At 33.7% G+C, this 14,428-nt stretch overlaps 2 protein-coding genes across 2 annotated transcripts; one reads left to right on the top strand and one right to left on the bottom strand.

Moving 5' to 3' along the window:
- The first annotated feature begins 200 nt into the window (after positions 1–200).
- Positions 201–2,352, top strand: LOC128178621 (uncharacterized). Its single transcript, XM_052845868.1, has 4 exons — positions 201–415; positions 918–982; positions 1,642–1,797; positions 1,997–2,352. Exons 1-4 carry the CDS (start codon positions 201–203, stop codon positions 2,350–2,352), a joined length of 792 nt encoding a protein of 263 aa, XP_052701828.1.
- Positions 2,353–3,157: 805 nt separating this feature from the next.
- On the bottom strand, positions 3,158–5,320 carry LOC128175613 (putative nuclease HARBI1). The gene is made up of 5 exons (XM_052841372.1): positions 4,885–5,320; positions 4,171–4,283; positions 3,829–3,940; positions 3,536–3,725; positions 3,158–3,353 (listed from the first exon to the last, which is right to left on the bottom strand). The coding sequence occupies exons 1-5, from the start codon at positions 5,318–5,320 to the stop codon at positions 3,158–3,160; spliced, it is 1,047 nt and encodes a 348-aa protein (XP_052697332.1).
- Positions 5,321–14,428: the final 9,108 nt, after the last annotated feature.

Below are 14,428 nucleotides of genomic sequence, written 5' to 3'. Positions count from 1 at the left end.
CGCCGCCACCAACTACATTGAGTATGTACTCAGTAGAGTAGGATTTTTTAAGTTCTCAACTCTACTGAGTACATACTCAGCTGATTTTTTTTTCATTGATTTACGCGGTTTTGTGAAATGCAAATGGAAACAAAATATACAGCGTATTGTAATTGTTACGTATTAAATGAATATTATCGTCTGCTTTGTTTACTTCTAAAATGATGGAGCTTGTGGAAATTCAAACGGCAAAAGAAACGAGTTTTAATAAGAAAAGGGGCACCAATTGGACCGCAGAAGAGGAGATACTTCTAACTGAAGAAGTATTAAAGTATGAGGAAACTCTTTTCGGCAAAATGAAGGGTTTGGGGAGTAAAGGGAAGCATGGTCAAGTGAAAGAGTCGACCTGGAGATCAATCGCCGAAACTCTGAATTTTGTAAGAGCTTCTACTCAGACTACTGTATGATATACCAGTAACAGTATTTAGTTTTCTCAATTTTAAAAGAAACAATATCTAAATTCAACCTTACCGTTCCGTGTACTTGTTGTTTCGGTGTCTAAATTAAAGTAATCTCCTCTGATTTAAGCAAAGGTGACGTGTCATTTCGACTCATGACCTTCTGAAATCGGACTCTTCGAACTATATATTTACTATATAAGTCTATTTTGTGTACGTTTATGATTATAGTATGGAAAATATACATGCTTTGGAAAACGTTTTAATGATATACTGTCTTCTGTAATCGTAACTCGAGCACTGGAAGTTCATTTTAATAAATATGTGCATGTTTGTTAAAAAGTCATACATGTACATGCTAAATACAATATATTTACAACAACTTCCAGTGCCTGTGGCCCATATATACGGAACTTACTGAATGGTATAACTAATCTCGGCGTTAAAATTTTTTTATGCAAAATTGACTTTTTAAATTAGAAATTACAAGAACGACAGGGACAATGAAACAATTAAAAAGAAGTTCAACAACATCAAACAGCGAGGTATAAAATTTATTGATTAAAAGTTGTTCTTTTGTTGTTCTTGCATGTTTCAGTTTATTCTGCTTATTGTAATTTTGTCACCGTTGATACGATTTCTATTTTACATGTACTATATTTAAATTTAATTTTTTTGTGTAATGAAACAAACAACCAATATTAAAAATTAACCATTTGCTGTTAAAATTATCTTCGGTAAGAACTATTTAATTCTATTTTATTATGCATTCATAACAATATACATCTTCGCTAGCAAAGGGTTTTCGGTCTACTTTGGTTTATGGGGGACGGAGTGGACCGAAAAACCCTTGGCTTGTGAAGATGAACATTATATTTAGAGAGAAAAATTGATTCGTTTGTAATACTATTATTTAAAAATGTGAAAAAAAAATACAAGGGGTAAAGTGAACTTGTATCAGTAAAACTGACTTAATTACAACACTAATAAAATATATTTAATTTCTTTATACATACAAATAATAAAGTTAAATGCTAAAGTTTATTTTAAGAAGATGTAATTGTGTAGAGTTCAAAACAAAAATAAAATAACGAATTAAATATTATTGTTAAAAACGAATTGATACAGGCATATAGAAAATTGACTTGATGCGATCTTACTGTTCTTAATTGATAAGGGTTTTAAGAAATATAAACTTACGCAGTTAAAGAAAAAATCAGTATGCTTAGAAGGCCTAAGACAGGAGGAGGTCCAGCCCCTCCTTCTTTAACAGCATCGGAGGACGCACTGATGCAAGCATTTGACGGACGGCCACAGATATGCGGTCTGGCGGACGGTATCGACACTGACGCCAATGACGGTAATATGAACAACAAACTTCCAATTTTAAAATCATCTCATTACTTCACATTTACTCACATTCATTTTTTTTTATAAATCACAGGTACTTATATTCAAACGAACATATATAGGCATCGATTGAATTTCTTTTTATGATGAATATACATGTACAACTCACACAGGTAACTGAAAAACTAATTATAAAAATGTAAATCTAGAAACAACAGAAACATCAAAGGATGTGGAATCTATCACATTGGCTCCCGGAACAACATCGTCCACTTCGTCAACGTCTAAACCATCGGCCTCCAAGTCGTCCTCTTTATCGGAGCGACCAACTGCTTCAAAAAAGTCAAAAAGAAAACAAATGAAGGATGTGTTGGAAGAAGAAGAGTTAGAAAATTTAAGATTGGATAACAAGAGAATTAAGGTCGAAATTGAAAAATTGATAATTGAAAAACAAAAACTAGAAGCAGAGAAAGAGCTTATTGAAATAAAGAAAGCATTTATGGTTCGTCAGTTTGAGGAGCGATATCCTCATTCCATTGTATATACCAATACAATACATGCGTAAGTAATGAACTATAAATGTATATGACATACCAACAGAAAAAAACCCAGATCACGTTTACCCTTGGCTAGCAAAGGTGTTATTAAGATATAGTATGTAATGACAACAACTGATTACGGCAAAGGAAACAATTTTTCCAATAATTAGATTAGTTGTGGATTTCCATATTGACTTTTTATCCGAGATACTTTATTTTATCGAATTACAGTACCATACTTTTGCTGTTTTAATTAAGACAAATTAAAGCACAGATACTAGTATTTGAATTTGCATTATATGTCTTTAATTACTTTATTCAGTATACTTGCCAAACAAATGGATACTGTTTATCTGAAATAGCGAGGAATTGTAAGATTAATAAGAAGCAATTATAAGCATATTGCTATATTGTCTTGACATTTTAATTTTCGCCGGTTTACGAACAATTTCAAACACTGTTTCATTTATTATGTTTGTGAACTAATCTTGTGCTTTGTTTTGCTAAATTAAATACAACGCTGTATAAATGTAAGAAACCACAGAATCTGTAAATGACTTCTTCATTAATAATACAGTCTCAACTTTTGATTATTATCTTTTAAGAAGTGAACAGGCATAACCTACATTTGCCTGTCCACTTCTCAAAAAAGAATAAACTCTTGACCTGTATGTAGTGTGCGAGTTGAGTCTAAACAGAGAGAGAGGGGGTTTAGGGAACAATGAGAGAGAGAGAGAGAGAGAGAGAGAGAGAGCTATTATTTTACTTTTCTAAATATGCTAGGGTAACTATATCTAACTATACTTGTGAAAACATCTGGAGCAGGGCTGTTTACGTAAAATACGTATCCACGATGTGGTTTCTGATGTTGACACCATCACCAGCTACGATGATGTTCCCGTTTCCACCGCGAAGTTGTACTTTATCTAGATCTTGCGTAGAATCTACGACGTCACCCCTGTCTATACCAATATTGTGCAAGATTGCACAGGCAATGCCATATTTTGTTGCTTGATTTGGATCTGTTCTGTTTAAAATTATTGACCACAATATTTATAATTCCGGGTATATGCCGTATTTTGTTGAAAATATGCATTAATTGCAAACATGATTAATATCAATTCATGAAATATATATTTAACAATATGAATTATTTATATGAAACAAAGATGCCTGTATTTGGATATCTAATTACAGACTTTCGTATACCTAAGCACTCCTTGAAGACAAGAAAATCTGCGTTTCAGAATTCCAAATGTCTGTTCCACCATTACCCTAGTTTTACAGAGGGATGTATTAAACCTTTGCTGGTGGGCAGTGGACTGGTTTAGAAAAGGTGTCATTAGGTACCTTTTACAAGGATAACCAGAATCTCCCAAAAGAAATCCACTATGAACGCCTGTTCGAATGACATATAAAATTATTAACTCATTCGTATAGCTTTTGAATTAACTATTCTGTATTTGCATGTATCTGAATTATATATTTTCTTAGCCTAATACCATTCTCAAACTGCTGACACATAGCCGACTCCCGCCATATCCGACTATCGTGCACGCTACCGGGCCATTTTGCGCAAATACTTGTAATCTTATATTTGGCATCGCACACGGCCTGCAAACAAAAACTAACATTGTTCAAAACAACATGTATTTCACTGTTATTCCTTCCTCATAGTGTACTAGTAATTTTTAATAAATTGACTCTACGCTTAATTTATATGAAAATAAAAACTCATTGTCATTGTAAATAAAATTGCATGTACAATACATGTAACAAGGGGAAAAGCTCGTATATGTAAAATATTTTTCACTGGGGGGGGGGGGGGGGGGGGGGGGGGTTACCTGTACATTCAATGAATGGAATCCTTTACGGTTGACGTAATCTGGCTCATTCTCGCTAGGAGCAATGATTCTTATAAAAGTTCCGTCAACGCATCCCAGAACATTGGGGAATCCTACATAAGAAAAATTAAATAAAGTAAGACAGGTGTATGATTAAGGACCGATACACGTGATTAGAAATCCAAAAGATGGAAAATATTGATTTCTAAGGCATCTGTGAACCATTGTTTATTTTTTTCTTATCAATTATTTTATAAGTTAACTTAAAGGAAATAAATATTAAACAACAAACACATTTAGGCCTACATTGATTTAAAATTGACATCTTGAGCTCATAATTTTTTATACCTTATAATATTAATTTTTACATGCATTGTACTTATGCTAACTTGACTGCCGTTATAAAATAGTTGCTTGTTTTTTTTTAATATGAAAGAGGGGAGTGAGTATGTATGGGATTAAAATCACTAGTTTATAAAGAAGAACATTATTATTAGTGCTAGTAATTTCGTGACATGTACATGTATGTGTTTGATCAAATCTTGATAGATCTGTAGGAAATCTATCATTGATAGCAGTACTTTGATTTTCATTGAAGAGTTATCTGTTCATTGCCAGTTGTCTTTCTTTATTATCAAAAGAGAAAGTACACTTAAGACGAGCATTGGGGACGAACTATAACTGTTTATATCTGTGAAAGGATGCATTTTATACCTGCTACTGCCAGAAATTGTTGTTTTATTTCCCTGGCGCAATTACCCGTTGGAAAAGTGATGGAGTTTTTCAACAGATTAGTAATTATGGAATCTGTAACAGAACGGCAACATCTTCCGGTTGTTGTCTCTGATACTCCAATGCTGTCCCCTACCAGTCTGTGGTATGCCCCCGTTGCCAGAAACCTAAGGCAAGTAAGTAGCTGTAGAGTGGGTGGTAAGGCACAGTTCTTGGCAGTGTTGTGTACAATTGATGGGGCAATAGAGTCCAAAATGTACTGAATGGTTGCGGGACGGAACCTATATCTGTCAAAAATTTCATCATCTGAATACTCTTCTAGCGGATTTAACCTGTCTCGGATGACTCTTCTTGAAATTCTAACCTCGTCTAACATTTGCCGACGTCGGCGTCGCATATGTTGTCTGTGGACAGCCATTTTTATTGCTTGAGTATTTACTTGAGATAGGTATCTAGCTATCTCAAATATTTTGAGTACGTACTCAAAATTTTTATTTGAGTACGTACTCAAATATTTGGTGGCGGTGATTTGAGGCTGAGAATAGGGAGTTGAGTATTTTCTCAGAGTTGAGGCTGAGTTTTGTACTCAACTATGTTTGGTGGCGGCGGGGCCAGACTGTCTTTTTGATGCTAGAACCATTATGACGTCATAATTGACTTGATGAATCTTTTCCCGTATTTTACGGCTTTCAAGGAATTATGTAGAAAATAAAAACAATATTAGGATATTCTATATATTATCACGGGAAAAGTAATCCCGATACCTATATTCAATTTGACATCGTTTTATAGAGGAGGTAAAGAGCTTGTTTAATGCCGTATTTGGAGAGATTGTAGGCATTCTAGATATATTTCATTTGTCAAAATTGGACAAAACTCTGAGATTTGTTACTTTTATCCATCATATTTCACAGAAAATGGTTGTTTAAAACATGATTTTTCATTGTGTTTACCCAAAATTTAAGCCCCGGTATACCCTATAAAAAAGATATTATTATGAAGCATCATAAAAAGAATTTATATTTGAATTTCATAAACCTGTAGGCATTTTTCATTTACTAGATCTTGACCTTAACATGGCGTAATTTTAACCCAAATATTTTTTAAAGCTGCTTGGTCCGATTTTATAATTATCAAGTTTTATGCACGCTTTTAAACGATGGTTATGGTAAGTAAATGTATTATAATAGACATTGCAGTAGTTTTCCCAGTCAATTAAGCCATATTTCAATGAAGGAAAGTACGTACAAAATTTGCTAACAAAACAAACAACATAAAAGGGTACCGCGTTATTTCGCCTCGTTAAATTTCACCCCTGACGACGAGACGGGTATGGTTGTATTACGACTTTGACATCGCTTTAAATAAAAGTCGAAATGATCAGTAAAGTTTGTTTTCTTTACAATCGATGTAAAGCATGCGGGTTGAATAACCCCAATCATTCGGGGTACGAAACCAAACGGTTTCTTTTTCTAAACATTCCCGTGATGCATTTTGGTTAATTTTTTCGTTTGCCCAAAAAGAAATTATTTTTATTTACTTTGAATATTTCTAACTTTGAAAGGAGACAGATTCTGCTGGTGTAAATAGGAGAAAATCTATAACTTTCTAAGATAAATGATGTGTATGGGAAAAATTTTGATACTGTAATAACAAAAAAATCGGACCAAGCAGCTTTAAAGAGTAACGTATTTTCAGCGATTTACATAAAATGAATTCCCGGTTAATCATGTTGACGATATTTGTCAAAGTCTTTTCTGAATTATGAACTTGTTCTTCTCTAAGTAAATCGTTAAATAAAGTCCAAAATTTTGACTCAGACGGTTGCTTGTTTATATTGAATTAGGGTGAACTTAATCTTCTGCTTGCTTCAGTTTTTCACTTTGAACATTCTTCCAACTCACCATTTCTCAAAAACGTTTGCTTCTTACCTTTACAGGGTCTACATCCAACAAAATATCAAGTTGTTGATTTAAAATTTTTATTTTCACGAACCGGAAGTCGTACATAAAATATCTCAGTGTTATAATTTTACCGATATTTTAAAAACCATGCAACTGAATTCTTTGAAAATAAATAGGGTTTGTCCTTTAAGCATTCTTATGAATCTACACTACCTGAGGATACTTCCACACAACTTTCAGCTTTCCTGGCCGATTAGTTTCTGAGAAGATATTTAAAGATGTACTCTATATATTCCTATGTAAAACTTCGACCTTCCATTGTGCTCAACCCTACCCCCAGGGGTCATGATTTTCACAACTTTGAATCTACACTACCTGAGGATGCTTCCACACAAGTTTCAGCTTTCCCTGCTGAAAAGTTTCTGAGAAGAAGATTTTTAAAGATTTACTCTATATATTCCAATGTAAAACTTCGATCCACCATTGTGCCCAACCCTACCCCCAGGGGTCATGATTTTCACAACTTTGAATCGTCACTACCTGAGGATGCTTCCACACAAGTTTCAGCTTTCCTGGCTGATAAGTTTCTGGGAAGAAGATTTTTAAAGACTTGCTGTATATATTCCTATGTAAAAAATCGACCCTTATTGTGGCCCCACCCTACCCCAGGGGGTCATGATTTTCACAACTTTGAATCAACACTACCCGAGAATGCTTGCACACAAGTTTCAGCTTTTCTGGCTGATTACTTTATAAGTAGATTTTTAAAGATTTACTCTATATATTCCCATGTAAAACTTCGACCCTCCATTGTGGCCCCACTCTACCCCCAGGGGTCATTTTTTCACAACTTTTAATCTACACTACCTGAGGATACTTCCACACAAGTTTTAGCATACCTTGCTGATCAGCTTTTAAGAAGTATATTTTAAAGATTTACTGTATATATTCCTATGTAAAACTTCGGCCCCCATTGTGGCCCCACCCTACCCCTAGAGGTCATGATTTTCACAACTTTGAATCTACACTACCTGAGGATGCTTCCACACAAGTTACAGCTTTCCTGACTGATTAGTTTCTGAGAAGAAGATATTTAAAGATTTACTCCATATATATCTTTATGTAAAACTTCGACCCCACATTGTGGACCCACCCTACACCCGGGGGTCATGATTTTCACAACTTTGAATTTACATAACATGAGGATGCTTCCACACGAGTTTCAGCTTTCCTGGCTGATTAGTTTTTGAGAAGAAGATTTTTAAAGATTTACTCTATATATTCCTATGCCTATGTACAGCGGTTAAGGAGGAGTTTGGCTTACTAATAAAAAACTGACGGATTTACGAATAGACTGACTGACGGACCAGTCAAAACTGCGTTGCTTGGGAGTATAAATATTTGTTAATATCCTGCAATATTTAGTGAGAAAAAATCTTTACTCTTAGACATCTAATAGGGGAACTAAGAGCATAGTTATAATGAGCAAGTAATTGTGTGATCTACGGTCATATGGTTTGGGGCGTCGATGTTTTAAATGAAGCTACGGGTTCATGTAGTGAACATGCAATACTGCTGTAAAATCTTCTTTATATTCAGGAGACCAAATAAGCACATTGGTCTAAAAAGGCTGGAAATTTTAATATAATATTCTGAAAGTGTAAAGCCCCAGGGTCATGGATCTTGTATAAGGGCAAGACACTGTGTAATATAGTTAACATGAACTAATTCAAAATATTTAAAATATTCCTCTCTAACAGGCAAATTAAAAAAAAAAAGAAGACTTATTTCTTTAAAGTTTGAAATCCACACTTCCGATGATGGTCATTTTTACATTTCACATTTCGTATGAATACGCAAATCCCATGGCAACACAAGAGAGTACGTACGTCGTAAGTTTTCTGATAGCCCGTTCTACATGGATGCATAGAGAAGCAATCTTGCGAGTTTCAAGAATTTGTTTGGATGACAGTACTCTCCCCTTCCCATTTCTTCTCCCATGGGTAAATGATGGCATATTAAAATAAGCTCCTTTCAGAGTAAAAAGATGTTTTATTTGGAATCCTCTGTCTGCCATAACCTCATCCCCTGGAAAATAGGGTTAAGTTTGCTGTCCACAGTAATTTGTCACTGACATTACCACTCCAGAATTTAGAAACAAATGTAAAAGCTCTATTTGGTTGGATAGCCACCAGAGCCTTAAGGGTTTTATGTGACTTACTAATTACTCCAAGTACTTGCCTGAGCTGAACAGTTTTGGAGTTTTTGAATTAAAACTTCGGTGCAGTTGATATTCATGTAGTATTTAAGATTAAAGGATAGAGGCATATCTTTAAGAATCTTTTCTTTGGATGGCCAGTTGATAACAGGGTTTGACCTTAGAAATTAATCAGTGTGCCGAACAAGGTCGAGAAATATCCAACGGACACATTGATTAAAACAGAAAGAGTTGCATTGTCTAAACCGAGTCTTAATTTCAGCATAATCAATATGAACTCTTCCTTCATGGTTAGTTTTCTTTGTTTGCCAAGTTTTTGTTGATTCTTCTCTTGCCACTTCTAGGATCCTGACCTCCCAGCTCCTTTCCAAAATAAAACTTTGCTGTAATATGGTGCCAAAAATTTAAGGAAGAATGTGAGAAAGTTGAGGGATGGCAGTACTAGAAAGTGTTTGATGTTGATGTAATCCTGTATGATTTTTCCTGTAAGGTCATCATGTTTAATTTTTCCTGTAAGATTATCCCGGAAGACATTTTTCTACATTTTCAAGGCTTGCAATGTTTGATTTCTTCTCTCAGTTCCCTTTTTTCCAGCTCAAAACATCTACCCTATTTGTTAAAAAAGTGAAAAAATATTGTTTTGCTGTTTATTGAACCCTATGTAGATAATAATCATTTTGAAAAAAAAAAACCATGTACACGTATAATATTTTGTCAGTGTTAACTCACCTCCAAGGATGTTATTCATTCCAAAAGGTCATGTTCCTCACAACACTTTTTCTCTGGGTCACAGCAGATATAATGATGGTCATGCTGTATATAATTTTGACACTGAATATACATCCAACCTCTAAAATAATTTGAAACATTCCAATAAAGTACTGGTACACTTGTCTAACACAATAACAATATCTTATAATGCATATACATGTATCTTTATGCATATTTTATTGGTTAATTTGTATTCTTTTATTTATGAAATTACCTATTTACAAGTTTTTCAACGAAGCTGTTTGAATTCCGTTGTTATTGTTGATATCTGTTTGTGGAATGTATAATTCTCCTTTTACTTTCGGATAACATATCTGTTTTGCCGGTGGCTGGCTCACATTTAACGAGGTGAACAGTTTTAATGAATGGCTGATCATACTGTTTGACGTTTGTTGAAGTTGACCTGCATGAATCAGAATTTTTATATTCAAAGTTAAGTAAAGATTTTGCGGTGTTGGAAAGGTGTCAACAAAGTGTTTGGAACAGACAATATAATGTCTGTTGTCGCACAAACTGGTTTTTTTTTAATCCCTTTCAAACTAAGCCACTTCTCTGTTAGTGGAAATCGAAAGTATTTATATGGAACAGCAAAGTTTGTTGCAGATCTATGCACAACAATTATTCATTTGCAAAACTTCAAATGTAATTTATCACACAGTGCATTGGTATAAAATTTGTCAAATGCACAACAAGAGATATGAATTTTTATTTCAAATGGATTAAAATACTCCCAGATTTCCGCTTTGTACAATAAATTGTGATCAAAAATGGGAATTGTGGTTTAGATGTCCGGATTTAGAGAAATGAAAACCTTTTTGAGTTTGAAAAAAGGCTTTTTGATAAATCTGCTTTTGAGCAAAGGAGAATGTGCCTGAGGAACAAAATGATACACCTACATGTAAGGATTTGTTTTCAGAGACAACATCTGCAAGGTTAAATTTAGATTTAGAGACTGCTTTTTTGGAATATTTTCTTTCTTAGTTTAAGATGCAACAATATAATAATATTGCAAACCATCTCCTGATGAATAAAATAATTCATCAAGCAATTGATTGGGTTTCAGTTGAAAAACAGGATCAGCAGACGAGTTTAGATACATAGAGATCATTGACAACACTTTTAAATGAATTGAGACAAAGATTGACGCCTTGTTTTTACAACCATTTAAATAGTAATAAGTCTGTGATTTTATGTTCTTGTCTGACACAAAATTTGCTCAATGAATACATACTTTTGATAATTTATAAAAGTTTGTTCCTACACCAATTTTGCGAAGTTTAATTTTAATTTCTGAATGAAAGGCTATCGAAAGCTTTTTGAAAATCAACAAAACGGGCATACATTCTACCATCCTTAGTGCTATAGTAATAAATAATAATTGTCTTCAGAATATTATATGTTCCGACGTTCTTGCTTTACGAGTAAATCCGATCTGAAAACCAGCAATAATTTGATACTTTTCCTAAAAATAATAAGGCCGAACATGCATATTTTTAATAACTGCACTTGTAACAGTAAGTCCTCTATAATTATTAGGTCAGAAATAACATTACTTTAAACTTGTGAATAGGTGTAATATATCCTGAAGACCAAAGTTTGGGATAATGCCCAAAAGTAAAACAGCCATTTATGAAAAGATTGCAATACATCAGTTTGACTGCATTTAATCATGTACATGTAGATAGTCTAAACCAGGAGCTCTCTCGATCTTTTATTTCGAAAAAAACATTTGATATTTCAGCTATCGATATGTGACGATAAAGTTCATTAAAACTTTTCTTTTTCTAGTTCGGGTAATAATATATGCTAATTGTATTAAACGATAGAAAAATTTGGATTTTGGTTTATTTCAAATGTGAAAGTGGGAGACCAAAGTTGGTGGGCCAACTGCTGCTTAGGCGTTATTTCTTTCAATGTCTCGCAACTTGTCTTTTAGTGACCATTGTAACACACAGTGAAAGTCAGACAATATGGGCAAAAATTCAGATACCCCAAAATATAATATTTGATTCAAAATGTTTTTTATTTCAGAACATAGTCAACTGTGCTACGCCCATTAAATGTACAACACGCATAGATACAAATTTTATTTCTAAACGTACCACCACTAAGTATTCTCAGATGATTTGATATGCAAAGATCTAATAAATCTCTGTCTCGATTATCTTATTTGGAGTCCATGTTATGGAGACTGAGAATTTGTTGGTCTACAATGTAATTTGAATGAAGATGAATGTAACCATTATAATCAATTACAATAAAATCTGGTTCCGTGCATTAAAATCGCCACATTAATAGTTGCCGTGATTGTGGTAATGAGCTATATCTTTATTAATGCAATCTAGAATGATATGGTCTATACCTTTTGAATAAGATGAATTTTCTGGAGGATCATACAATATGCAGATATAAAAGTTGTTGCAGCTCCTTAGCTATTTTCCCCTAAAGGAGTTGCAGATGAAATGAAATAAATCAAAGTTACAAATTTCGATGTAATTTTTTTTTGGCATGCAAAGTTACACATAAAGCAGTGTAAAATTTTATCTGGAACTGAGAAGTCTGTACTTTTAAAAGACTATGAAATACATTTGAAAATGGTTACAGACAAATGTGGCAGATTTTACGCTTTATAAAAAAGGAATCCCCATTGCTGTGAAAACCTGCCTCTTAGAAACAAAATAGTTCAATCTTAACGTTTTGAATCGGCCATCGTCTTGAAAACTGCCATTTCCGATTTTTGTTTCAAAGAGGCATATCTTTAAAAAATCTAACTTTTGTAACAAATCATTAATACCTTTGAAATCTGAGAACGCTGTCTTAAATTTCCCCAATCTAAGTCATGTCTAGATTGGTCGAGTGGTTACACAGATAGAATAGATTGTAAACGAGTCCGACTTTTTTGATTAGGGTTGAATTCAGGAACAGCAGAATTTTTTTTTATACATATTTCTTTTAATCGCATGAATGTAATGTAAATAGATAACATAAGAATGTCAGCATAATGTAATTTTAACGCTCTTGTTAATGTAATATTTTGCACGCGTGCTTAATTTCTTTTTCGACATTATTTACTGCGTAAAGTCCCCGTTAAAAGCTTGAATTCTATAAATTTTTTCTGAGCAAGAATTTCAAAACAGTTATTGCATTAACGTATAAAGTTGTTTTCTTTTTTTATGAAATAACCAGTTATACCATTTTCAAAGATATCTCCTGTATTTGTTAGTAAAAACTTCAATAGTGAATCGGTCATGAAGTAATTGTTACAGATAAATTTGTTCCTCCGTTTAATCTAGACGAAGAGTTTCTTAACGAATCGCGTTTACACATTTTAGGGTTTGTAATGGCACCCACAGCCAGGGGCTCGTAACATAAAGCATGCTAAGATTTTGACTTAAGTAGGGTCATAAGTAGGACTTAGGCGGAATCTTAGGACCTACATAAGTCCTGCTTAAGAATGTCTTATACCGTAACATAAAGCAAACTTAGCAATGTCTTAGCTAAGTCATGTTTATGTTAAAAAGTAAAAACGTATTTTTCATTTCTTTTGTCGAATTTGAATGTAATGGTTTTTATAGATACACGTGCATGACATCTTTGATATAAGATGGGGTAGATGTAAATGTACAGACACAACATTCAAGGTGGCATGAGTATGTATACAAATGTGCCTAAAATTTTTAAAAAGCTCAAAGCGATGGATCTCGGACAATATATTTAGTCTATTGTTGTTGCTTATTTGTTTTGACGAATATTCACTATTTTAGTCGTTTTTGAAGACTGCCTGTGGCGTAATATTGCGCTGCCGTTAGAACTTGATATAATTATAAAGTTGATTTCTTTTCATGTTTTGTTCTACCTCTTACCTCAGCAATTCACATAATCTGGGTATAAATCCCTCATTAAGTCGATATATTGAAATGAGGCAATCGTCTCATTAAAATCGCTAAGATATTGTTTTGTCTTTGAACGCCCTTCTTTTAGTTTCTCAAGTTTCGCGAGTTAATAATATGCAGTTACTTCTTGTAAACCGACCATTACGTGTTTACAACCTATTCAGCAGTCCACTAGCATACTACCGGTTTATGGAAAATGTGACAGATTATTACGACCACTATTAATATTTATATCAATCAAATCAAAAAAATTATATTGGTGAATATTAAGATATTCATTCTGTGTAAATATCATAATGTGATTAATACTGAATTTAAATAATTAATAACAATAAAACTTCTAAATGTGTGAAAACAATACTTACGACATACTTAAGTCACCTCTACCGGCCGCCTACGTTTTGGGTAAATTGTCTAAGCTAAGCCGCTTCTAGTTACGAACTTAAGTCTAAGAATGTACAAAAGTCCTACTTAAGCACTGTCTTAGACTTAAGTACCCTTTATATTACGAGCCCCAGGTCCTCTTATGCTTTTGTAGCCAGACTTAGCCCTTGTTCTACAGCGGTTGAGAATTGGGATATTCAGCGAGGCGTGAATGTCTTTTTTTTGTTTAATGCGAGAATGGATGCGCCTTTCTTGAAAAGCTCTGTTTAGGTAAAGTATTACATACAAACTTTATTCAAGGTCACTGTACACCTTTTAACCATAGACACTGTGAGTAAAGTATAAGCCTGTTAGCC

Source organism: Crassostrea angulata, chromosome 3 (genome assembly GCF_025612915.1).
Source record: "Crassostrea angulata isolate pt1a10 chromosome 3, ASM2561291v2, whole genome shotgun sequence".
Classification (NCBI taxonomy): domain Eukaryota; kingdom Metazoa; phylum Mollusca; class Bivalvia; order Ostreida; family Ostreidae; genus Magallana; species Magallana angulata.
This window is presented reverse-complemented; position numbering and strand designations above follow the sequence as displayed.

Excerpts from the sequence above, each read along its gene's own strand:
- LOC128175613 (XM_052841372.1), bottom strand. The coding sequence starts at position 5,320 with ATGGCTGTCCACAGACAACATATGCGACGCCGACGTCGGCAAATGTTA. Across the intron at positions 4,284-4,884 it reads ACAATTTCTGGCAGTAGCAG|GATTCCCCAATGTTCTGGGA; the intron begins GTATAAAATGCA and ends TTTCTTATGTAG. Across the intron at positions 3,354-3,535 it reads TGTCTTCAAGGAGTGCTTAG|AACAGATCCAAATCAAGCAA; the intron begins GTATACGAAAGT and ends AATTTTAAACAG.
- LOC128178621 (XM_052845868.1), top strand. The coding sequence starts at position 201 with ATGATGGAGCTTGTGGAAATTCAAACGGCAAAAGAAACGAGTTTTAAT. Across the intron at positions 416-917 it reads ATCGCCGAAACTCTGAATTT|AAATTACAAGAACGACAGGG; the intron begins TGTAAGAGCTTC and ends TTTTTAAATTAG. Across the intron at positions 983-1,641 it reads CAACAACATCAAACAGCGAG|TTAAAGAAAAAATCAGTATG; the intron begins GTATAAAATTTA and ends AAACTTACGCAG.